The sequence below is a fragment of the Narcine bancroftii genome, chromosome 3 (genome assembly GCF_036971445.1).
Source record: "Narcine bancroftii isolate sNarBan1 chromosome 3, sNarBan1.hap1, whole genome shotgun sequence".
In the NCBI taxonomy this organism is placed as follows: domain Eukaryota; kingdom Metazoa; phylum Chordata; class Chondrichthyes; order Torpediniformes; family Narcinidae; genus Narcine; species Narcine bancroftii.
Window position 1 is genome coordinate 52,921,743 of NC_091471.1, and position 25,347 is coordinate 52,947,089.

Genomic DNA, 25,347 nt, shown 5'->3' on the forward strand with positions numbered 1-25,347 from the left:
TTTTATTACTTTTTGCAGTCCTGCTTTGATCCTCCAATTAGTTTGCCTTCCCAGTTTACTTGAGCCAGTTCCTTTCTCATACCACTGTAATTTCTTTTATTCCACTGAAAAATTTATACATCTGATAATTTTTTTCCTTTTCAAATTTTAAATTAAATTCAACCATGTTATGATTGTTGCTTCCTAGAGGTTCTATGATCTTTAACTCCCTAACGACCTCGGGTTCATTGCACATGACCCAATCTAGAACTGCAGATCCCTAGGGCCTGACCTATCCCTTTCCATAATGGCACGATGATCACTGGACTCAAAGTGCTCCCCAACACATACCTCCATCACCTGACCTATCTCATTTCCCAACAATAGATCCAACATTGCCCCTTCCCTAGTTGGTACCTCTACATATTGCTGTAAAATAAACCCCATCCTGCACACATTTTACAAATTCCAATCCATCCAGCCCTTTCACAGAATCGGTTTCTCAATCTATATTTGGAAAATTTAAATGTCCCGCTATCACAACTCTGTACTTATTACAAATATCTGCTACCTCTCTACAAATTTGCTCCTCTAGTTCTCGCTCCCCATTAGGTGGTCTATAATGCACCCCTATAACTGTGACTACCCCTTTCCCATTCCTCAATTCCACCCATACAGCCTCCATGGTCGAGCCCTCCAATCTATCCTGCCTAAGCACCGCTGTAATATTTTCCATGACAATCAATGCTACACTACCCCCTCTTGCCCTTCCTCTTCTATCACATCTAGAGCATCGAAATCCAGGAATATTTACCTGCCAATCATATCCCTCCTGCAACCATGTTTCACAAATCGCTACCATGTCATACTGCCAAGTGTCTATCCATACCCTCAGCTCATCCACCTTTCTTATAATGCTCCTAGAATTAAAGTAAATGCATTTCAGAGATTTCCCACTACTTATTCTCTGTTTTCCCCAATCTTTACAAACAACTCTATTATGTTCTTTTTCTATAACCTCCCCTCCATGTTCGTACAGAGAATCTTCCTTCTCCATCACCTGCCTATCTACCCCCAAACTTTGTCTACAAGCTTTCTCTGTTTGCAATCTAACCTCTTCCTTGCTGTTCTTCTTCACTTGGTTCCCGCCACCCAACCATTCTAGTTTAAAATCTCCTGAGTAGTCTTAGCAAATGTCCCTGCCAGGATCCTGGTCCCCCTGGGATTCAAGTGCAACCCATCCGTTCGGTACAGTTCCCACTTCTCCCAAGAAAGGTCCCAGCGATCCAGGAACTTGAATCCCTGCCCCTTGCTCCATCCCTTCAGCCATGCATTCATCCTCCACCTCATTCTGTTCCTGCTCTCACAGTTGCGTGGCACATGCAATAATTCCGAGATTACTCCCTTTGCGGTCCTTCTTTTCAGCTCTCTACCTAACTCCCTGTACTCACTTTTTAGGTCCACTTCACTCTTCTTCCTTATGCCGTTGGTACCTACATGTACCACAACCTCTGGCTCATCTCCCTCCCACATCTTGGACATGAGCAGCAACATGCAGGACCTTGGCATCAGGGAGGCAAACCACCATCTGATTCTCCTTAATGTGTCCACAGAATCTCCTATCTGTCCTCCTGACCATCGAATCCCCTAAAACTATTGCCCTCCTCTTCCTTTCCCTACCCTTCTGAGCCACACGGGCTGACCCTGTGCCAGAGGTACACCTACTTTTGCTTTCCCTAGTTAGGCTGTCCCCTGTCCCCCCCCACCTCCAAACAGCACTCAATGAGGAGTACCTAATATTGAGGGTTACAGCCACAGGGGACCTCTCTTGCACCTTACTCTTCCCCTTCCCTTTCGGATAACTTGTTTAAGGAAAATAATTACCCCTTTTTTTGACAAATTTATTGGCAATGCCAAAAAAAATCATACTGCTCATTTATGAGACCTCACACAGAGGTTTTCATTTTAAATAATATGAGGTGAAAGCCTTTATTATAATAACCAAGGATTTTCCAACAATATGCCATCTGTGTATAGTAAAATTACAAATATAAAATTAAACAAAAATTACTCAAAAAGCCTATTTATCACTGTTTCTTGCCGAACCCCTAGTGACCTCTTACAGAACCCTAGGGTTCCGAGGAACCCTGGTTAAGAAACACTGCTTTGGACACTAATACTTTGAAGAAATAAATCATCTGAATCTTTTGAAAAGTCAGTTAGGTACGTTGGAGAAGTGTGGACTTTCAGAAGATCATTCACAAACTAAAATTTTCCATTGATAATTCAATAAACTGCAACCTTTCCCCATGCGTAAGTTTGTACCTGAAATTCTGGAGTGCATTTTAATTGGAAATAAAATGCCCTGTTGATTAAATATGCAACCTTAGTTTCTAGCAATCAATTGAGGACACAATGGCAAATGAGTTCAAAGTACTTTTCATACATTGACCATTAAAACTGGGCCACTGCCATGAACAAATAACTATGTTATTTCTACTGTGAAAATTGAGCTAAATGAGTGGATCAGATGAACGCATTACAGCCAGGCCAGCTGGTTCAGAAGGAAAACCATTAACCAATTAACAGAGTAATCAGTCCATTCTAATTAGTAATTGGTTTCTGTTTGAGCTCAGGGCAGCGTCAGACCAGGTTACTGGGTGCTAAATCTAGACCACATCAGTTAATAGCTGGTTTAATGGTGAACAAAGTTAGATGCCAGTTAATTAATTTATCAACAAAGCGATACCAGAGAAGTTTCTCTCTTTTTTGAAAAAAAAGGCAGGTTCCTATTGGCTTAAAATTAAAGTCCACATCTTTTAGTAGTGGAGAAGCAAAAAAAATAGTAGCATTGCCTTGGAGATCCCTCTCCAATTAAGTCACAGCATTGTGACATATAGCTTAAAGCAGGGGTGGCCATCCTTTTAATTTAGACCAATGGTTTTCAAACTGCCCCCCCCCCCCCCGCTAAACTCACATTCCACCTTAAGCAATCCCTACACCATAAGTGATCTGTGATGAGTAAGGTGGGATGTGAGTGGGAAGGGAAGGTTGAGAACCATTGCTCTAGACACAATTGTGACTGAAATATTTTGCTTGAGGAAAATTGTCATTGGCCCATTTCCTATGGAGTTATGAAACCGTGATAAAATGAGTCAATTAGGTATGATTAAAACAGTGGTTTTCAAACTTTTTCTTTCCACTCACAGACCATCTTCATCAATCTCTTACTAATCACAGAATACTTATGGCATAGGGATTACTTAAGGTGGAATTTGAGTTTAGGGGGGCAGTTTAAAAATCAGATTTTAGGCATACAGCACGGTAACAGGCTATTTTGGCCCATGAGTCTATGCCGTCCAATTAACTTAGTACGTACTTGTGCGCCAAAATAGCCTGTAACTATGCTGCATGTTTAAATTAAAAATTAAAAGGTTGGCCACCCCTGGCTTCAAGAGAATTGTAGCTTTCATAGAGGACCATAAAGAAACTGGATCCCATGAAAGACAGGAGCATTCTCTAGTACCCATTTACAGTGGCCTCCATAATGTTTGGGATAAAGACACTTTTGTTTTATTTGTCCCTGTGCTCCAGTTTTACATTTGTAATCAAACAATTCACATGCAATTAAAATGCAAACCCAGATTTTATTTAAGGTTATTTGTATACATTTTAGTTTGACCATGTAGAAATCTTTGGGACATTTGGTTTCACAGGTGTTTGCTAGTACTCGGCTATGTTTAATTGCTTCATTGCTGCAGATAAAAGAGAGGTAGGATTGCTTCTAAGCTTTTGATCACTTTTGGAGTCTGTAGTTGCCATTTTTCTCTTTCTTTTTAAAATATTTTCATTGATTTTAATGAAGAACTTATACAAATAAAAAAACGTACAATTCAATAAAATGAATAAATAAGACATTTCATATAACACTTACATACATAAATTGTATATCATATCTGTAATTATTTTCCTTATAAATTATTTTAAATCTTATTTAAAGCATTAACAATTGAACACTTCAAAATTATATTTAAGAAATGTTAATATTTTAATTAAATTCACACTCCAAAGCTCATTCTTAATAATGTATCAAAATATAATATCCAAAAAAAAATCTAGGGGAAAAAAAGAAAAGAAATAGAAGAACTTAGAATTTCTTTTCAAGAAAGTTATAAAACTTCCCTTATTTAATAAAAGGGAATTTACAATTCCCTACCCTTTTCTTCTCCTTCTACAATATAGTCAATATTTACAATTCTCAATTAAACAAAACATTTTTCAACCTGAAGACCAGAGTTGTGCCAATTAAAGTCAAAGAAGCCATTATGAGGCTGAAAAACAAGAATAAACAATAAGAGACATCACCCAAACCTTAGGATTACCAAAACCAACAGATTGGAACATTATTAAGAAAGAGTGTAATGGTGAGCTCAGTAATTGCAAAGGGACTGGTGTTCCAAGGAAGACCTCCCCTGCTGATGACAGAAACATTTTTATCATAATGAAGATAAAACCCCAAATGTATGTCTGACAGATCAGAAACACTCTTTAGGAGGCAGGTGTGAATATATCAATGACTACTGTCCACAGAAGACTTTATAAACAGAAAGACAGAGGCTATACTGCAAGATGTAAACTGTTGCAAAGGTGGTATGCTTTGGATATTGGGCAGTTACTTTTTCCCTCTACACTCTGCTCTTGCCATCACTGTGATACATGTTAATCTTTGTCTCATCTGTCCACAAGACCTTTTTCCAGAATTCAGCAGGCTCTTATAAATACTTGGCAAACTGTAATCTGGCCATCCTTTCTGTGGCAAACTCGTGGTTTGCATCTTGCACTGTAGCCTCTGTTCATGAAGTTGTCAGCAGTCAGTAGTTATTAATATATCCACACCTGCCTCCTGTAAGTGTTTCTGACCTCTTGGACATATTCTACATTAAGAGATTTTTCTTTCATTATGATGAGAATTCCTCTGACATCAGCAGTGGAGGTCTTCCTTTGAATACCATTCCTTTGAAATTACTGAGCTCACCAGTACGCTCATCTATAATGATGTTCCAAACTGTTGATTTTGGTAATCCTAAGGTTTGAGCATTGTCTCTTACTGTTTTAATCTTTTTTTTCAGCCTCATAATGATTTCTTGGATGCTCATGGCACAACTACAGACTCCAAAGGTGATCAAAAGCTTAGAAGCAAGCCTAGCTCTCTTATACCTACACCAATAAAGCAATTAAACATACCAGAGTACTCAAAAAAAACACCTGTGAACCTAAATGTCCCAAACATTATGGTGCCCAGAAATGAGGGGACTATATTTAAAAAGTGCTGTAATTTATACATGGTCAAGCCAAATTATATACAAATAACTTTGAATAAAATCTGGAATGTGCACTTTAATTACATGTGAATTATTTGATTACAATTTTAAAACTGTGGAGCAAAGGGGCATATAAAGGTAAAAAGTGTCTTTGTACTAAACATTATGGAGGGCACTGAATGTTGCCATGAAAGAGTCATCTGCATAGTGATTCAGAGAGAAACAGAAAGAGTCAGAAGAGAGACCGAGAGAGAGAGAGAAAGAGAGAGAGAGAGAGACACAGAGTTAGAAAGACAGATAGACAGAGATAGAGGGAGAGAGACACACAAAGAGACAGAGAGAGAGAGAGAAAGAGACAGAAAGAGACACAGAGAGAAAGACACACACAGTCAGAAAGAGAGATAGAGAATCAGAGAGAGACACACACATAGAAAGAGAAAGTCACACAAATACAGAGAGAGACACAGCGACAGTGTGACAGAGAGAGAGCGCGACACAGAGCAACAATGACAGCGAGAGAGAGCAACAGAGAGAAAGTGACAGAGACCCACAGAGTGAGAGCGACACAAGGAGAGTGAGAGAGAGAGAGAGTGACACTGAGAGAGCGCGACACAGAGAGGGAGCAACAGAGAGAGTGACAGAGAGAGAGAGAGACAGAGAGATATACAGAGAAAGAGAGAGAGAGACACACACACACACACACACACACACACAGACAGACAAATAGAAAGCAATGCAAACAAAGGGACAACTTCAAACACACACAGGGAAATATCATTTGAAATAAATCGTAACGTTCCTGCTGACACTGAGCAAAAAGAGCAAAACAACTTACAGGCAGAGTTCAATCACAGCACAATGCTAATTTTTGAGGGATGAAAGTTGCCACTTCACTGGACCCTTACCATCTCAATATTGTTAGACTGTAAAACCCTTTGGATGTAATATGAAGGCACATCCAAAGGTCACTTGAAAAGAGAAATGCAATTGATATATAGAATCAAAGAAACATTTTTAAAAAACCTTTTTTTGTGACTCTAACTTGGCATATTCAACCAGCATTGGCACTCCATGCTTTCTGTAATATTCCTGCTGTGTCCGATCAGCTATTCTTGGTTCATTTGGAAGGTAATTACTAGCCCACACCTGAATAATGCAGAAGAAAAAAAAATCACCATGGAGAAAAAACTATTGATACAAATTAAACAAGAAACTTCAAAGTAAGATTGCTAATTTTACACCTCAGAAGGAAACTATTTGGCATCCTGTTTCTGCATTGAGCAAGGTAATAGCCAAATGCCACTTTTCGGCTCTTGGTGCAGTACACAAATGTGCTGGAGAAAATAAACAAGTCACAGAGCATCCATTGGAAATAAAGGGTGACTAATGTTTCAGACCTGAGCCCTTCGATGGTCACCCTTTACTTCCAATAGATGCTGTGTGACCTGCTGAGTTTTTCCAGCACGTTTGTGGATTCCAGCTCTTGGTCCAGGGTGTCGCACATTACACCACATAGCTTTTAAGTATCATTAGGAATTTTACCTCTGCCACTCTTTCAGACATTGCAATCCAGACCTTACCACCCTCAGGGTAAAAAGCGATTTCCTAAATTCCCTTTTAATCCTTCTACCAATTGCTTTAAATCTATGCCCCTGGTTATCAACCTCTCTGAAAATGAACAGGTTAGTTTGTAGTGAAAAGGTTTGAATACCTTACGTAACCAATTTGCATTATTGCAGATATCTTGATCCTAAAGGAGGTAACCTTTTCTTATACAGAACAGAACTTGAAAATTGCATATACTGGCAAAGAATAAGGATTAGGTTATCATTTTTGGGAAGTGACATCAATGAATAGACAGCATTTGCAGCTCACTCTTAAACGTGAAGGCTCAACTTTGAACCACTACAATCCTTGGAGAAATATGATTAGGAGATGGTGTCAAGGTAGGTTCAGCAATGAGTTTTATAAGTGATGCACAAAGAAATCAGAGGAGGATGCAAATGTTTAGAGAAGTGGCTGAATGCTTTGTTCTGGCAGGTGTCAAGCTTTTTGAATGTTGTTATACTTACCCAGGCATTTGAAGCATAAACCACCATGCCTTGTGGATGATGGGAAGATTCTGAGTCGTCAGAAAACAAGTCACTCATCTGTGTCTGGCTCAAATTAGATTCTGATTAAGTGACCTTCTGATTAAATGCAATGAATGTCAAGAGCAGGATGAAACCTGCCCTTGTTGGACATCATCACGGCTGACACCTCTCCACTGAGAGTGTAACTTGCCATACTTTAACCTGGACCTGAATGTTACCTTGGACTTCCTGCATACTGCTTCATTTTCTAAGGAATTGTGAATTGAATGAAATATTGTACAATCAGAAAACATCCTGAAGAACTGCCCAGGCAGCTGTGGAAAGTTGCACAGTTTATGCATTTTAAACAAAAGATTGATTAAAATGGAAGGGGATTTGACAAACATCTCAGTAAACTTAAGTGGTACAGTTTCAAGAAACCTGTTAAAAAAACTTCGCTTTTCTTCATTAAATTTAACCTTTTGGTACTTTCTTCCAGTATTAGTTGATGGTTGGGTCCCTTTGATGAATTTAGTATCTCAGAAACCTAACACTAACCAAAAGAAAATTACACGTGGAACTGTTAAATTAAATTAGAGTCTTTGAAGTGAGTAATTTCCCATGTATGATGATATCCAGGTGCTCTTGAAGTCTGTGCTGACTTGAAGTTATCCAAGGTGCATCACACATACATGGAAATAGAAAATGTCTGGATTTTATTTCAGAAGACAGAATGCATGCCTCTTCCCATTACACAACCAAGTTACCTGAGCAGAAATGGCTAAATTATCCCAATTTCTTGAGAGGAAAGAACGTGACTATTATTGCAGTGAAAGGTTGGAACTTGTGGATTAGGGAAGTTTAAAATTTGGGCCATTTTTAAACTAAACTACTGTTTCTCTAAGATGGTCGAAAACTTTTAACAGACAAGCCGAAAACTGAAAAAGAGCCTCCTAAAAATCAGATCGACAAAAATAACTTACTAGCTGGGTACGAATGCCTGCTCTACTGGTATGAAAGATATCAGAAAACAGGCCCTTCTGGCTCATCTCATGTGCCTGCATTTGGCCCACATCCTTGTAAACTTGTCGTATCCGTCCAAAACCATTTTGAACGTTGTAATTGTCCCCACTACTCTAATTTCCTCTGGCAGATATGGGCTACCCTCTGAATCAACAAGTTGCCCCTTAAGTACCTTTTAAATCTTTCCCCTCTCACTTTAAACCTATACCAACAAGCTCTACAATTGTCTACCCTGGAGGGGGGGGGGGGGGGGAAAGACTGAGCATTCACTTCACCCACGCACCTCATTATTTTATAAACCACTTTAAAAAGTCACTCCTCAGCCTCCTGTGCACCCGATGAAGTTCCTGCAGAAAATCATCTGTTGCACATGCTATTGAATCTGCATGTTTGTTCCTCCATCCTCCTTTTATAATTTTTATATCTTTCACACTGTAAACCATATCAACCAAAATACATACAAACGTTTCCCTCTTAAAAATACACAGTGGCATACGATGTGACCTTCAGAATTACATCCTTTCAAAAGGCCTTACTCCCACCTGTGTAACACAACCCATCTTCACTTTCCCTCAGCCCATTAACTGCTGAACCCTTTATACTTACTCTTGTTAACTAGAGATTTTATTGCACTGATGCTCTTCTTACTTGTCATCACTCTCTTCTGTCTGCCTGAAAGGATTCTGTTAAAATGACTTGTAAACATTTTTTTTTGCCAGTTCTTGCATCCACAAGTATTTAGCTACCTGTACTACAGAAATTTTTTGACATTCCTTAGAGTGTTTCTAAAGTTACAATCAAGGTTAAAAGCTCTGTTTTCGACCATCTTAGAGAAACAGTAGTTTAGCTTAAAAATGGCTTTTATGCTGTTAGAAGACAGGACGTGGAGTTAGAACAGACAATTTATTTGACAGTATATCTTCGAATGTATTAATATCTTATCATCCATTGGTTTTAAAGTTTGCTGTTTAAAGTGAAAATAAAGTGTAAAACTTGATACTATGGAAATGGACTTTCATTAACCAGTCAGAACAACCGACTCCATGTTCTCATGCTATCACAATAGTACCAATTTCTTTGCAGCTCCATCCTGGAGCCCCAAGCTGGTAGTTAGTTTAATTCCAACATTAGCTCAACTGTCTTATTTTTTATAGTCACTCAATCCAAAGTTTAAAGCTTTTTTTTACACTGACTCTTTTCCAGTGCAACATTTTCCACCCTCCTTCCACTTTCAGACTTCTTTTACCTCAGAGGACCTTCCATAACATCAAGCTACTTTTTTTTAACTTTTGGCTCAAGATTGATCTCCTCCACAGTCCTGGAATGCAGAAGTATTTTTCCATATTTAGTTATATTTAAATGGAAGGTCAATGTTGAAAAAACGCTCAATAAAAAAAAAACAGAAAATGCTGGAAACACTCATCAGACAGGCCGCATCTATAGAAAAGCAGTTTGTTAGAATTGCAAAAAAGATAAAATAAATTACTTTTTAGTTAGTGAGAAGGTGGTGAGGAATAAGTAGAAGGAAACATTTCCAATAGAGTGACATCAGATATTATCTTGCACCATTACCAAATCCAGTTCTTCATTTTCTGGCATTCTCCTACAGTTTATTTCTTCCTCAGAATGCTACAACATCAGAATTCGTAATGCGAAGTATTTTTCTTCTTTGTGTTTGCTATTAATCCACTTGGTTCGAATGCAGTTTGTCTGCTTACTCATGGGATGAGTCACAACATCATCACCTGTACTGCCACAGATATAGAAACTCATAGGGAGACCTTCCTGTTCCAGTACATAGCTATTCACCAGAGACATTGCATAAATGGTTAGGGTGAACTTCTGCAATGTCAAATGCAATATACTTCCAAAGAGCTGTCCATTACAGCAATAAAAATAAATTATAGATAGATCGTATGCTCCCTCTAGTGTGCAAATCAGTTACTGCATGTTAAAATTCAAAAAACGTTCACACCTTTAATTTAAAAGTGCATTCTATCACTACTAGAAGGGAAACGATTAATGCCCATTTTATTTTAATTCCATTAGGGTGTCATGCAGCTTAACTCTAAGAATAAATAAAATGGCCATCCAATATAAATTCACTGCCAGATTTAATATAAAAAAAGTTAAGAATTAAACAATATACAGACCATTTTATTAATTCATTTGAATGACTATAAACACTACAGGCAAGTAATTTGACATTGTCAGATTATTTTAAAGCTGTTGTGACAAGTTATCTTGCTGATGCAATGCTGAAGCAAATGGTTCTCTACTTGTGTAAGATTCAGCTAGAAATCTTTCTAAAGCCCAAGTTCCTTGGATTCCCAAATAAACATAATTTAATTGTAATAGTGGCACACTCAAATTGTTCCATGCTTTTTTTTAAATGACCACAAGTTTGTCATTCAACTAGTTACATTGGAGCGCCTTCATCCCTAACATCGAAGTACTCGAGATGGCAGAGGCCGACAGCATCGAGTCCACGCTGCTGAAGATCCAGCTGCGCTGGGTGGGTCACGTCTCCAGAATGGAGGACCATCACCTTCCCAAGATCGTGTTCTATGGCGAGCTCTCCACTGGCCACCGGGACAGAGGTGCACCAAAGAAGAGGTACAAGGACTGCCTAAAGAAATCTCTTGGTGCCTGCCACATTGACCACCGCCAGTGTGGGCTGATATCGCCTCAAACCGTGCATCTTGGCGCCTCACAGTTCGGCGGGCAGCAACCTCCTTTGAAGAAGACTGCAGGGCCCACCTCACTAACAAAAGACAAAGGAGGAAAAACCCAACACCCAACCCCAACCAACCAATTTTCCCCTGCAACCGCTGCAACCGTGTCTGCCTGTCCCGCATCGGACTTGTCAGCCACAATCGAGCCTGCAGCTGACGTGGACATTTACCCCCTCCATAAATCTTCGTCCACGAAGCCAAGCCAAAGAAAAAAATAAAGATTTGCATAAAAAAGACCACTTGTAACTGAAGTATTCCCCTTGTCTGCCCATCAACAATGTGTACAGACTGCCATCTGGTGTTTAAGTAATAAATTAAAGAATATTGCTTTCAAGAAAAGCATTAATGCAGTGAAACCCCCCAGTATCTGACACCAATGGGGATTGGTAGGTTTTGGATAAGTGTATTTTCCAGTTGCTTGAGACATTCTTACAATGCCTAACTAATACACACCTATATAAAGAATAAACAGTTTAAAAGACAAAAATACTATACTGTACAAACTTCACTCGCATGAATATATAAACCTTAAAGCATTTTACTTTCTTTTCAGTCACCTTTGTAAGCATTGAACCATGGCTGCGTTTGCAGAGCTACCCAAAAGACGAACAATATTATAGATAATTAATCCCTCCTCTCCCAAGTTTACAGATAAAGCCTCTGACCAAAGTGACTTTTACTAAGCAGGATAAGGAAACGCTTTAAGAGTCACCCCAATGGCGAGCAGCTCTTCATCCTGGGTGACACCATTGCTGTTTCGCACAACTTTATTCAAACAGCTGGCTGAATATTCGCTCCCATCTTCACCACCTTTATGTGTTACCTCAGAGAGCATTTACTTTTACAATTTTACACCTATGTATTTTTACCAATTATTTTATTATTATTATTGTTATTTATTTTGATTTTTGAAATTTATGTTCCTCGATTTTTCTTTTGCAGGTTGCCCGAGGCTGCTGGTTGCTTGAATTACAAATAGCAGAGGTTTTACTGTATTCTAACATGAAGCAGTATTTAATCACGCAACTGCACATACATGCCAGTTACAATTACTGTCAGTTCTTTGTAATCTTTGTCACAAATATGCTCTAATCCTAGACCCTGCAGGATAGTCACAGTAGGGGTAAGCACTTGACAAAATTTCCTACCCTTCCTATGGGAATCTACTTGAACATCCTACGTAAGGTTCAGTAGCTTCTCTGCTGATTTCAATAGAGGAGAACAATTTTGCAGGACAAGAGCATTCACGCAAGAAAAGTTCTTGTGTGGTTAGCAAGTTTCTATCCTGAGTTTGCAGTGATCAATCATGGAGTGAAGTACAGAAGTTTGCAAATGCTGTGATTGTAGTTAAAAACATACAGAAATTCTGGAGGAACTCAGCCGGTCTTGCAGCGTCCATTGCAGGTAAAGACAGATTTCAAATGTTTCATGCCTGAGCCCTTCTTCAAGGTGTAAGCAAAAGCCAGGCAGGTGTCTCAGCGAAGAGAGAGAGAAAGGTGGAAGAATGGGAGGGGGAGGAGTCCAGACCAACAAACAAAATAGGATATGATAAGAAGAAAGGTGAGATAAGAAGAAAGGAGAGAGAGAGAGAGAGAGAGAGAGAGAGAGAGAGCGCGAGCGTGAGCTGAAGGTAAGGAGACAGGGAGAATGAAGATGGAAAGGGGGTGTGTTTAAACAGAAACCAGAGAAGTTGATGTTAACGCTACCCGGTTGGAAGGTACACAAATGGAAGATGAGGTGTTGTTCCTCTAATTTGTTGGTGGTCTTAGTCTGGCAGTGTTTGAGACCATGAACAGACATTTCAGCTAGGGAATGGGATGGGAAATAGAAATAGGTGGCCACTTGGAGATTCACGCCATTGTGGAGGACAGAGATGCAATGCTCAACAAAGCGATCTCCCAGGGGCATGGTATGATGATGTGAGTGAAGGACATGGAAAAGCACCTCCCCTGGGAGAATTGATTAATAACTGAATAAAAAAAAGTTTTTAAAAAATTTTGTTAGTCAAAAGCTATTTTAAGTCATGCCTGCAGTTTAACTATGACTGAGAAAGGGAAAGCCTCCAACAACTAGAAAATTAGTTTTAAAAGAAGTCACAAGATTTGAAAAAAATTAGGCCTACCTTGGGCTGGATTTTCTCCTCCTCCACAGGTGACGAGAGCGATGGCAGCAAGAGTTCAAGTGACCCCAGTGCCAACACCCTAGGGAGCCGAAGAAGATGGCGCTGGCATCCCGAAGAAGACTGTGGAACTACAATGTTTACAAGAACATATGCGCGAACTTATATGCGTGCGTACAACGGATCGACCAGAATTGCAATGGACAACTGAAAAGTCAGCTCTCGTTCGCGGTGAATTACACAAGCTGCCTCCTTTGTATTCGGAGGCTGAGCAAGAAACACTTTTTTTCATCTATTAGTGATGTGGAACAGAAAGAGGAAAATTTTAAAAAATGGAAGAGAAGACAGAAGAATAATATCAACAGGCTCAATTCCAAGAAGAGGCTGTGCATGTAAAGCTTCCTGAAGTTAAAGGGCAAGGATATGGGCAGGCAATTGATGAATCAGCTGCAAGCAATGAGTCAGAAAATAGATTTACAGTATGGATCTATTAGATGTGATGTGAATACTCAATTTGAATTGGCGAAAGGAGAAATGAAGATAATTAAGGAAGAGATGAAGAGATATGTCAAAGCGATTGATGAAGGGAAATTATGAGATATGTTAAAGTGGTTGATAAAGTGAAAACGCAAGTTCCAGAAGTTGAAGAAAATTTACAAGAATATCACGATGAAGTGTAAAGATCAGTGAAAAGATGCGGTCAATAAGTTGGAAGATTCAGTTACGGTGTGGAGTGTCGATAAAAAATAATGTTTACAAAAAATTGAGAATCATAATTGAAGAAATAATGTGAAGATTGTTGGATTGCCAGAAGGTTTTGAAAGTCCTAATAGAAATGGGTGGGTAGGAGGGTGTGGTGTGGGGGGTTCAGTGGGAGGATATAAACCACGTGTATAATATCTTTTGAAATAATTTAGAACTGAATGTAATGTAACTATTACTAGTGGTTTAAAAATTTATAAATAAAGTATTCAAAAAAAAAAACAAAGCCATCTCCCAGTCTGCGACCAATCTCTCTGATGCAGGAGAGATCTCAACAGGAAAACCGGATGCAGCAGATGGCCCCTGCAGTTTCACTTGGAAAGACTGTTTGGTCCTCCTAAATGGTGGTGAGGGTGGAGGTATGGGAAAACCAAATATTTTAAAAGGTGGGAAAAATTCTAAAACCAGCAGACTTAGCAAAAGGTATTTGAAGAATACAAAAATAGACACCAAGCTACAAGAAAATCAGCGAGTGTCTGAATTGCTATATGTATTGCTGCACAGGGTGTCAGGAGAAGGCAAAACCATGAAAGGAACTAATGTGATCTGGAAAATACAGCTAACATTCTGTGAATGGGGAGCCATAGAAACTTGGAGAATGTGATGAGAGGATGGGAAAATTGGTTGTTTTAGGATGCAGCTTGTAGGCACAAGCTGGTTGAGTCTGCAACTGCATCAATTTCACTGTAAGTGAACTTCAGAGTTTTGTGCAATGTGCAACTTCTGCTCTCGTGTGCATTAGTGCAAGTGGCCAGAGCAAATTCCTACCCCTTTGAACTTCATCAGATCACAGAAGTAAAGTAAAACAAAACCTGTGCTTATTAATTGTTCTAAATTTGACATTTCAAAGCCACAAAATGTTGAACCAAAGCAATTATAACATGGAGTAAAAATAGTTCAGAAATTTTCCATAATTTAACACTCAAATAATTGTTAATTTGTATCTTGTGACAATACTGAATTAATCCATGTCAGGTGTTAATTCAACAGAGTCAAATTCTCGACAATTTTTTTAACAGCTTGCTGATTAAGATGGTGTTTGGTTTAAATCAGCAAGCCCTTTTCTCCCCCAATTCGCAGGTTTTGCTAGATTATTCAAACACATGGCGCCACATTCACTTCAATGTCCTAAAATTGACACAGTTGGCAATTACGTTTAAAGGTGAACAATGAACCAGTTGACAACTTGCTGTGAACTTGACAAAAATAGCACTGACTCATTGCTAAATACATACAGCCATTTTTATACCTGCTCTAATCAAGACACCAAATGTGGCAAGTTTCATGTATCTATTGCTAGTTGCAATTGCTATTGCTAAGAAGTTGTTAACCTCTGAACCACAGAACCAAAAACAATACAGCACAGAAACAGGACCTTCTACTCTGTGCCAAACTATTATTCTCACTAGTCCTACAGACTTGCACCCGACTATAGCCTTCCATACCATTCCAATCCATGTATGTGTCCTAATTCTTTTAAAAAATTAAAATTGAGCCTGCATTCACCACTCCAACTTGCAGCTCATACCACATTCCCAACATTCTCTGTGTGAAGAAGTTCCCCCTAAACTTTTTCCCTTTCACCATTTACCCATGTCCTTTGGTTTGTATCTCACTCACTAACAGTGAGAAAAGTATTCCTACATTTACTCTGTCTATACCCCTCATAACTTTAAATACCTCTATCAAATCTCCCCTCATTCTTCTATGTTCCAGGGAATAAAGTCTGAACCTGTTTAACCTTTCCCTCTAAGTCTGTGGCTGAAGTCTGGATAACATCCTAGTAAATCTCCTCTGCTCTCTTTTGATCTTATTGATAATTTTCCTGTAGTTAGGTGACTGAAACTGCACACAATACTTCAAATTTGGCTTCACCAATGTCTTGAACAATTTTCCCATAACATCCCAACTCCAATATGCCAAAAGCTCTCTTTACAAAGGTTAGTGCAATGACTTTAAAATGCCAGTGATTGGGACTGGACCTGGGTTCGAATCCAACACTGCCTATAAGGAGTTTGTATGTTCTCCCTGTGTCTGTGTGGATTTTCTCTGGGGGCTCGTTTTCTCCCACCCTTCAATAATATACTGGGGTGTAGGTTAATGGGCTGTAAATTGAGCAGAAGGGACTCATGGGCTGAAATGGCCTGTTACAGTGCTGTATGTCTAAATTTATTTTAAAAAATTATAACCTTGTCTACCAGAGGTGCCACTTTAAGGGAATTATGCATCTATATTACCAGATCCCTCTATTCAATTGCACTCCTCAGTGGCTTACAATTTACTGTTATGTCCTTTCTTGGTTTGTCCTTCCAAAATGCAACTTGCCTTCATTAAATTCCATTTGTCATCTTCAGCCCATTTTCCCAACGGGTCAAATTCCCTCTGCAAGCTTTGTGAGTGAGGTGATGTGCTCCTTCCCTTGTTTTCACTCAGATTCAGTGTACTCCGAAGAGATTCGAGGCTCTCAGCATTTTCCCAGATAGTCTTCCTCAATCTTGGTCAGTTACAGGCCAAATCCACATGAGTCAATGAAGATTGATAGTGTCTCTCCAATGTTTTGAGATGCCTGAAGTAGGTGGTTCTTGGAGGATAAGGTTAACTGCAGCTGGGAAGACCATAACCTTTGATGTAGCTGTGAGGTTTGGCCCTTTAAAAACTGGGTTCATCAGATAGCCAAAGGCTTAATGCTTGCACATTGGAGATGGTGGCGATTTTAATTATCAAGCCTACCTTCACTAGGAGAAAATTCCTTGAGATATGGAAAGCAATCCATGTTTTCCAGAGTACCTTGTGGACTTTCAATGCAATCTGCCAGTGCAGTACAATAGGGCAGGTGATGGAGAGCTATTATTTTCAGGATATTAATTGTAAAATCCAGTTTTTTGTTCATTTCTGTGAACAAGTTAATGATACTGTTCAAATTCTGTGTGTATAGATATAGATTAGTGTTTCCCAAACTTTTTCTTTCCACTCACATACCACTAAGTAATTCTTATGCCATAAGTGTTCTGCGATTAGTAAGGTGGTATGCGAGTGGGGGGGAAAAAAAGTCGAGAACCATTGCATTAGACCCAATTGTTACTGAAATATTTTGCTTGATAAAAATTGTCATTGGTCCATTTCCTTTCAAGTTATGAAAATGTGCACATAACAAGTCAATTAGGTGTAATTAAAACAGTGGTTTTCAAAATTTTTCTTTTCACTCACATACTACCTTAAATTCATCTTTGGCTTGGCTTCGCGGACGAAGATTTATGGAGGGGGTAAAAAGTCCACGTCAGCTGCAGGCTCGTTTGTGGCTGACAAGTCCGATGCGGGACAGGCAGACACGGTTGCAGCGGTTGCAGTGAGGTGGGCTCTGCGGTCTTCTTCAAAGGAGGTTGCTGCCCGCCAAACTGTGAGGCGCCAAGATGCACAGTTTGAGGCGTTATCAGCCCACTGGCGGTGGTCAATGTGGCAGGCACCAAGAGATTTCTTTAGGCAGTCCTTGTACCTTTTCTTTGGTGCACCTCTGTCACGGTGGCCAGTGGAGAGCTCGCCATATAACACGATCTTGGGAAGGCGATGGTCCTCCATTCTGGAGACGTGACCCATCCAGCGCAGCTGGATCTTCAGCAGCGTGGACTCGATGCTGTCGACCTCTGCCATCTCGAGTACTTCGACATTAGGGATGAAAGCGCTCCAATGGATGTTGAGGATGGAGCGGAGACAACGCTGGTGGAAGCGTTCTAGGAGCCGTAGGTGGTGTCGGTAGAGGACCCATGATTCGGAGCCGAACAGGAGTGTGGGTATGACAACGGCTCTGTATACGCTTATCTTTGTGAGGTTTTTCAGTTGGTTGTTTTTCCAGACTCTTTCGTGTTGTCTTCCAAAGGCGCTATTTGCCTTGGCGAGTCTGTTGTCTATCTCATTGTCGATCCTTGCATCTGATGAAATGGTGCAGCCGAGATAGGTAAACTGGTTGACCGTTTTGAGTTTTGTGTGCCCGATGGAGATGTGGGGGGGCTGGTAGTCATGGTGGGGAGCTGGCTGATGGAGGACCTCAGTTTTCTTCAGGCTGACTTCCAGGCCAAACATTTTGGCAGTTTCCGCAAAGCAGAGCTGGCTCTGAATGGGCAACTAAAGCGGCATCGTCTGCAAATAATCCCTTACTAATCACAGAGCACCTATGGCATAAGAATTACTTAAAATGGATGTGAATGGAAAGAAAAAGTTTGGGAAACCCTGATATAGATAATTGTATACTGCAACATTGACTGAAGATGAAATAACCTGAATTCTAGAGTCCAGAATGAAGTTTTTCCAACCATGAATTCCACTCTAACAGGAAGCATTGCAGATGCAAGAGATGAGATTCTGAATGCAGTTCATAAGTTCCTCAATGCTGCTGAGAGCAAAAATGGAGATGAGATTCTCAAGCACTGAGAAGCAGTAAGCATTCATTGGAAGGTACACCTTTCAAAGTATTTTCTCAAACCAAACTCTCTTCTTAACTCCATTCTCTGCTGTATTATCCATAAGCAGGGATATCTTCTGCTCCACTGGATTTATACTTTCTCAATTGAGATATGGCCCTTCAACCTCTAAGTAATCTGTTTTAGCAGAAAGACTCGACTGGATAATACAGCAGAGAATGGAGTTAAGAAGAGAGTTTGGTTTGAGAAAATACTTTGAAAGGTGTACCTTCCAATGAATGCTTACTGCTTCTCAGTGCTTGAGAATCTCATCTCCATTTTTGCTCTCAGCAGCATTGAGCTCAAACATATTAGGACCACAGATGGACCATAGAGAAAAATGTGCATATCAATTGTTATTGTCAAGTTGCTGGATCTCTATCCATCAAGCTCCCTCACCACCGAGGTCATGCCCTCTTCTCACTGCTACCATCAAGATGGAGATACAGGAGCCTGAAGACAAACATCCAACAGTACGAAAACAGCATTTTCCCCCTCCTCCATCAGATTTCTGAATGGACAATGAATGACAGACGCTACCTCACTTTTTATCTTATTTTGTACTAAGTTATTTTTTTGAAAATTTAATTTATAGCAATTTTTATACCTGTTGGGGGACATTTGGAGTCCAGTGATCATAATGCCATTAGTTTCAAGTTAATTATGGAAAATGATAGGTCAGGGACTTGGGCTGAGATTCTAAATTGGAGAAAGGCTAAATGTGAAGAAATGAGAAAGGATCTAAAATTTGTGGATTGGGTTAAGTTGTTTTCCAGAAAGGATGTGCAAGGTAAGTGGAGGACCTTCAAATGTGAAATTTTGAGAGTACAGATTCTGTATGTTTCTGTCAGGATTAAAGGCAAAGTTAGCAAGCACAGGGAACCTTGATTTTTGAGGGATATAGGAGATCTGGTTCGAAGTGTATTACAGGTATAGGCAACATGGAGCAAATCAAGTACTTGAGGACTATATTTAAAAAAAGCAAGAAAAACCTCAAGAAAGAAATGAGGAAGGTAAAAAGAAGGCATGAAGTTGCTTTGGCAGACAATGTGAAGGAAAATCCTAAGGGTTTCTACAGAGCAAAAGGATAATAAGGGACAAAATTGGTCCCCTTAAAGATCAGAGTGGTTGGCTTTGTATGGAGCCAAAAGACATGGGGGAGATCTTAAATATTTTTATTCCCCCTCAATATTCACTAAGGAAACAGGCATAGAATCATGGGAAGTAAGAAAAACAAGCAGTGAGGTCATGGAACCTATACAAGATTAAAGAGAAGGAAGTGCTTGCTCTCTTAAAGCAAATAAGATTAGATAAATACCCAGGGCCCTACAAGATATTCCCTCGGGCCTTTAGGGTATCAATAAGATAGTGAGAGTGCAGAGAAGATTTACTTAAAATGTTGCCCAGATTTCAGAAATTGAATTACAGGGAAAGGTTAAACAGGTTAGGACTTTATTCCATGGAGCGTAGAAGAATGAGGGTGATTTGATAGAGATATTCAAAATTATGAGGGGGATAGATAGTAAATGTAGATAAGCTTTTTACATTGAAGGTGGGTAAATCTTCTCTGCACTCTCACTATCTTATTGATATCATTCCTGTATTTAGGCGACCAAAACTGCACACAATACTTCAAAATTGACCTCACCAATTCCTTAATTAACATCCCAACTCCTGTACTTGGTACTTTGATTTATGAAGGCAACTATTCCATAAGCATTCTTTACAACCCTATCCGCATGTGACACCACTTTCAGGGAATTATGTATCTGTATTCCTAGATCCTGTTGTCCTACCTCACTCCTCAGTGCCCTACCATTTACTGTGTATTTCCCTTCTTGGTTTGTCCTTCCAAATGCAAGACCTCACACTTGTCTGCATTAAATTCCATTTGCCATTTTTCAGTCCACTTTACCTGCTGATCCAGATCCCTCTGGAAGATTTGAAAACCTTCTTCCCAGTCCACAATATCTCCAATCTTAGTGTCATCTGCAAATTTACTAATCCAATTTACTACATTATCACCCAGATCATTGATATAGATGACAAATAACAATGGTCCCAGCCCTGATCCCTGAGGTACACCATTAGTCACAAGCAAGGATCCACCACTACTCTCTGGCTTCTCCCGTCCAGCCATTGTCAAATTCATTTCATTACTTAACAATGAATACCTAGCATTTGAATCTTCATGACTAACCTCACATGTAGGACCACGTCAAGGGCCTTACTAAAGTCAATGTAGATAACATCCACAACCTTTCCTTCGTCAACTTTCCTAGTAACCTCCTCAAAAAACTGTAAGATTGGTTAAACACAATCTATCACACATAAAGCCATGTTCACTGGCAATCCAAATAATTGTATATCCGATCTCTTAGAACACCTTCCAATAATTTACCAACTACTGATGTCAAGCTCACCAGGGTTACATTTGGAGCCTTTTTTAAACAATGGAACATCGTGAGCTACCCTCCAAACTTCTGGCATCATGCCCGTGGCTGAAGACGTTTTAAATATTTCTGTCAGAGCCCCTGTGATTTCTACACTAGCCTCCCTAAAGGCCCGAGGGAACATCTTGTCAGGCCCTGGGGATTTATCTAATCTTATTTGCTTTAAGACAGAAAGCACTTCCTTCTCTTTAATCTGCATAGGTTCCATGACCTCATTGCTTGTTTTTCTTACTTCCCATGATTCTATGCCTGTTTCCTTAGTGAATACTGAGGGGGAATAAAACTATTTAAGAGGACATGGGTTAAGGGTGAAAGGGGAAAGTTTCAGGGGGAACACTTTCACTCAGAAAATGATGGGAGTGTGGAATGAGCTTCCAACTGAAGTGGTAGATGTGGGCTTGATTTTAACATTTAAGGGAAATTTGGACAGGTATTTGGATAGGAGAGGTATGGAGGGACATGGACTGAGTGCAGGTCAGTGGGACTAGGCAAGATAAAATGGTTCGCCACAGACTAGAGGGGCCAAAGTGGTTTCTGAGCTGCAATTGTTCTATGGTTCTATGGAAAGGTTGAATAGATGACCCACATCCATTGGGGACATTTGAAACACACTCCCTAGGGTTTTGGCAGCATGGATGTTTCCTTTTGGGAGAGAAGCAGCAGCAATAGTTTAAAAAGCAACAGACTCAGAAGCATCCCAAATCTTTGGAACTCTCTTCCTCAAAGGAAATTGGAAGGAGCCCTTGAATGGACTGTAAGACAGAGGTAGATAGTTGGCAGGCAAGGGGTAAAGGATCAACACAGGTTTGCAGCATTTCACTTCCTTCACTGATTGTAGCTGTCCGAACATTACATTAAAAAATACAATGACATGTGAGCTCATTGAAGACAATGTTGCATCTGGTATTCAGAATGAGGCTGGTGTTTTTTTTTGTTGCATGGACAGTGCTTCCAAATTGGTCAAACGTACTCAACTCAATATAACAAAAAGGCAGTTCTAATCATGCATAGGAATTTGCACATTTTGGAATGATGCTTCAGGCACCGAAATAAAGCTATCCAGTCACCACTATTGTCACTATAAACATAGCCCAACCTCAGGGTCACATTGGCTGTTGTAAATGCCAGCATTTAGGGCTTCATCTGTAAAATGTTATCCTCTTGCATACAAATTTTCAACATGTCAATATATGAAGAATACAGAAAAACCCAAACTGGTACAGTTTTAGCATTAGATGAGTAAATTTACTCCAACTCAGCACCTGGGCCCACAATAATAGTTTATTTTGAAAGAAAATCTGATTTGTCTGAATTTCTCTTCACTGAAACTGAATAATTCTAATCTTATATGTGTATGAGATCAGTATTTATATTTACTATACATGGTGTACAGTCTGTTCCTGTGCACTTCACGACCATGCAGTCTTACCTGACAGTGTGGATGTGGGTTTGAACATCCCATCATAGCACCTTTATTTTCAAAAATCTGAAATCAAAGAATAAACCAGTTTTGTGAAAAAACTATGACAAATAATTATTTATGTATTCATAAGTTACATCTCCAATGAACAAAAGCATTCTTTATAGCTGAACTGCTTTTCAAAAAAATCATCTTCAGTCTGTTTAAGGATTGGAGATAGAATATTTGAAAATTAAATGCTTTGCAGCTGCTGAAGTCTAGTCTGAATTGGGGCTGCGAGAATCTGCGAGCAAGAAAACCAATCTCTGGAAGAACAAACACAGAGGGTTGAATCATGTGGGAGAAAAAGAATGAACAACATTTCAGATCAGAACCCTTCACTGACTGCAGATGTTTACTATCTGGTTTCCTTCACCTGCCACATTATAACCAAATATGTATAACTTATTTTATGTAACAAGCAAGTACGCTTAAAATACATGCTTAAGTAATGCACAAACAAGTCAGTTTAGTTCATCAACAACATCTATTAGTTTACTCAGTATAATTGCAGTTATTTAGTCAAATTCGAGATGTCCAAGTATTTTCATCGATCATTTTTTCCCCTTGAGTGCACAATTATCGAGGTCTTTTTTTTCCTTCTGTGGTTACTCATGTTGTGGATTCCTAGCTTACCCTGAAACTGTTGACCAAGCACACTACTCATTGAAGATTTCCTCCACTCAAATGATTAGCTGATTACCATTTTTTGGGTCTTGCATGTTGATTTGCTTCCCAACAATGTTCCAATAAAATAATGCCCTCCAGCTTCAGTGAAAATATCAGTAACATTCAGCCACATATTATCTTTGATTATTAAATACAAACTGAAACTTAAATTCTTTCCTTTTTCCATATTGTGATGTAAATCATGTACATGAATAAATTAAAAATAATTTATAAAACCTTGGGATGTTCTTTTCAATGAATGAAATACTATTGAAGTTTAATTGCTGTTGTGGTTCTAAATTTATCATGTGACAAATGTCAGCTTAAAGTATCCCAGAGATTTCCATCAGTAATCATGGATCTGTCAGCATGGATTGATGAAGGGAAAGTCATGCTTGACTAATTTTCTGAAATTGTTTGAGGATATAACTATGAAAATGGACAAGGGAGAACCAGTGGATATAGTGTACCTGGACTTTCAGAAAGCCTTTAATAAGGTCCCACATAGGAGATTAGTGGGAAAAATTAGAACACATGGTATTGGGGGTAAGGTACTGATGTGGATAGAAAATTGGTTGGTAGACAGGAAACAAAAAGTAGGGATTAACAGGTCCCTTTCAGAATGGCAGGCAGGGTATCACAAGGCTCAATGCTGGGACTACAGCTATTTACAATATATATATTAATGATTTAGATGAAGAGATTAAAAGTAACATTAGCAAATATGCAGACGGCACAAAGCTGGGTGGCAGAGTGAAATGTGAGGAGGGTGTTATAAGAATGCAGGGTGACTCAGTTCTTCTGCAGTTGTACTGGGCCCTAGTGAGACCACACTGGAGTATTGTGTGCAGTTTTGGTCTCCAAATTTGAGGAAGGTTGGATGAGTGTGCAGATGCGGTTTAATGTGGATAAATTAGTGGCAACAACAGGAAGGCAGATTACTATCTGAATGGTGTCAAGTTAGGAAAAGGGGAAGTATAATGAGATCTAGGTGTCCTTGTTCACTAGTCAATGAAAGTAAACATGAAGGTACAACAGGCAGTGAAGAAAGCTAATGGCATGTTGGTTTTTTTTAACTTTATTTTTCATTTGCATCAATAACAAATACAACATACTTATCCATAATCATACAAAGTAATAAAACGATGCAAAAGAATACTTAATTTTATATTTTCTCCCCCCTCCCTCCCCAAAAAGGTAAGAAAAAAAGGAAAAGAGCCTACCTGGATTTATCATATATCATTCATTGATTAATTAAATTTCAAATTTACAAATATAATCTTAAACCTCTAAATTAACGAGAGTGCGTTGGAGCAGTGCATGTTGGCCTTCATAACAAGGGGAGTTGAGTATAGGAGCAAAGAGGTCCTTCTGCAGTTGTACAGGGTCCTGGTGAGACCACACCTGGAGTATTGTGTGCTGTTTTGTCTCCATATTTGAGGAAGGACATTCTTGCTATTGAGTGAGTGCAGCACAAGTTCACAAGGTTAATTCCTGGGATGGCTGGACTGTCTTATGTTGAAAGATTGGAGTGACTGATCTTGTATACACTGGAATTTAGAAGGATGAGAGGGGATCTGATTGAAACATACAAGATCATTAAGAGATCAGACACACTAGATGCAGGAAACATGTTTACGATGTTTGGGGAGAAGGGAGTCCACAACCAGAGACCACAGTTTAAGAATAAGAGTTGTGGATCTGTGGAATGCACTGCCTCAGAAAGCAGTGGAGGCCAATTCTCTAGATGCTTTCAAGAAAGAGTTAGATATAGCTCTTAAAGATAGCAGAATCAAGGGATATAGGGAGAAGGCAGGAACAGGGTACTGATTATGTAAGTTCAGCCATAATCACAGTGAATGGCAGAGATGGCTTGAAGGGCCAAATGGCCTACTCCTGCACCTATTGTCTGTACGATCCAGCATATCCAATTTACATATTAAAAACATTTTAATAAGGAGGGAAAAGATGAAGTATGAAAGTAGGCTAGAAAATAATATCAAAGAGGAAACAAAAAGGTTCTTCAAGTATAAAAGAGAGGTAAGGGGAGACATAGGACCACTGGAAAACTTCTCAGGAGAAAAAATAAAATAATGGAAGATAAGGAAATAGTACAGGAACCAAGTGAATATTTTGCATCGATCTTCGCTGTGGAGGACATTAGCAGTGTGAGAGATGCCAAGGGTATCAGGGAAGGGAAGTGAGTGCAGTTACTATGTCAAGAGAGAAGATGCTCAGAATGCTAAATGGTCTAAGGGTGGATAAGTCTCCTGGACCAGATGGATTGCACCCCCAGGTTCT

General features: G+C 39.4%; 1 protein-coding gene across 2 annotated transcripts in view; it reads right to left on the reverse strand.

Annotated features, from left to right (window-relative positions):
- Positions 1-25,347, reverse strand: part of galt (galactose-1-phosphate uridylyltransferase) — a 94,694-nt gene that overhangs the window by 27,273 nt on the left and 42,074 nt on the right. For both annotated transcript variants that reach the window (XM_069924091.1, XM_069924092.1), the window contains 2 exons: positions 22,348-22,404; positions 6,324-6,446 (listed from right to left, as the gene is read on the reverse strand). In XM_069924091.1, the coding sequence (XP_069780192.1) occupies positions 6,324-6,446; positions 22,348-22,404 (180 nt within the window). The remainder of the gene's footprint in view (positions 1-6,323; positions 6,447-22,347; positions 22,405-25,347) is intronic.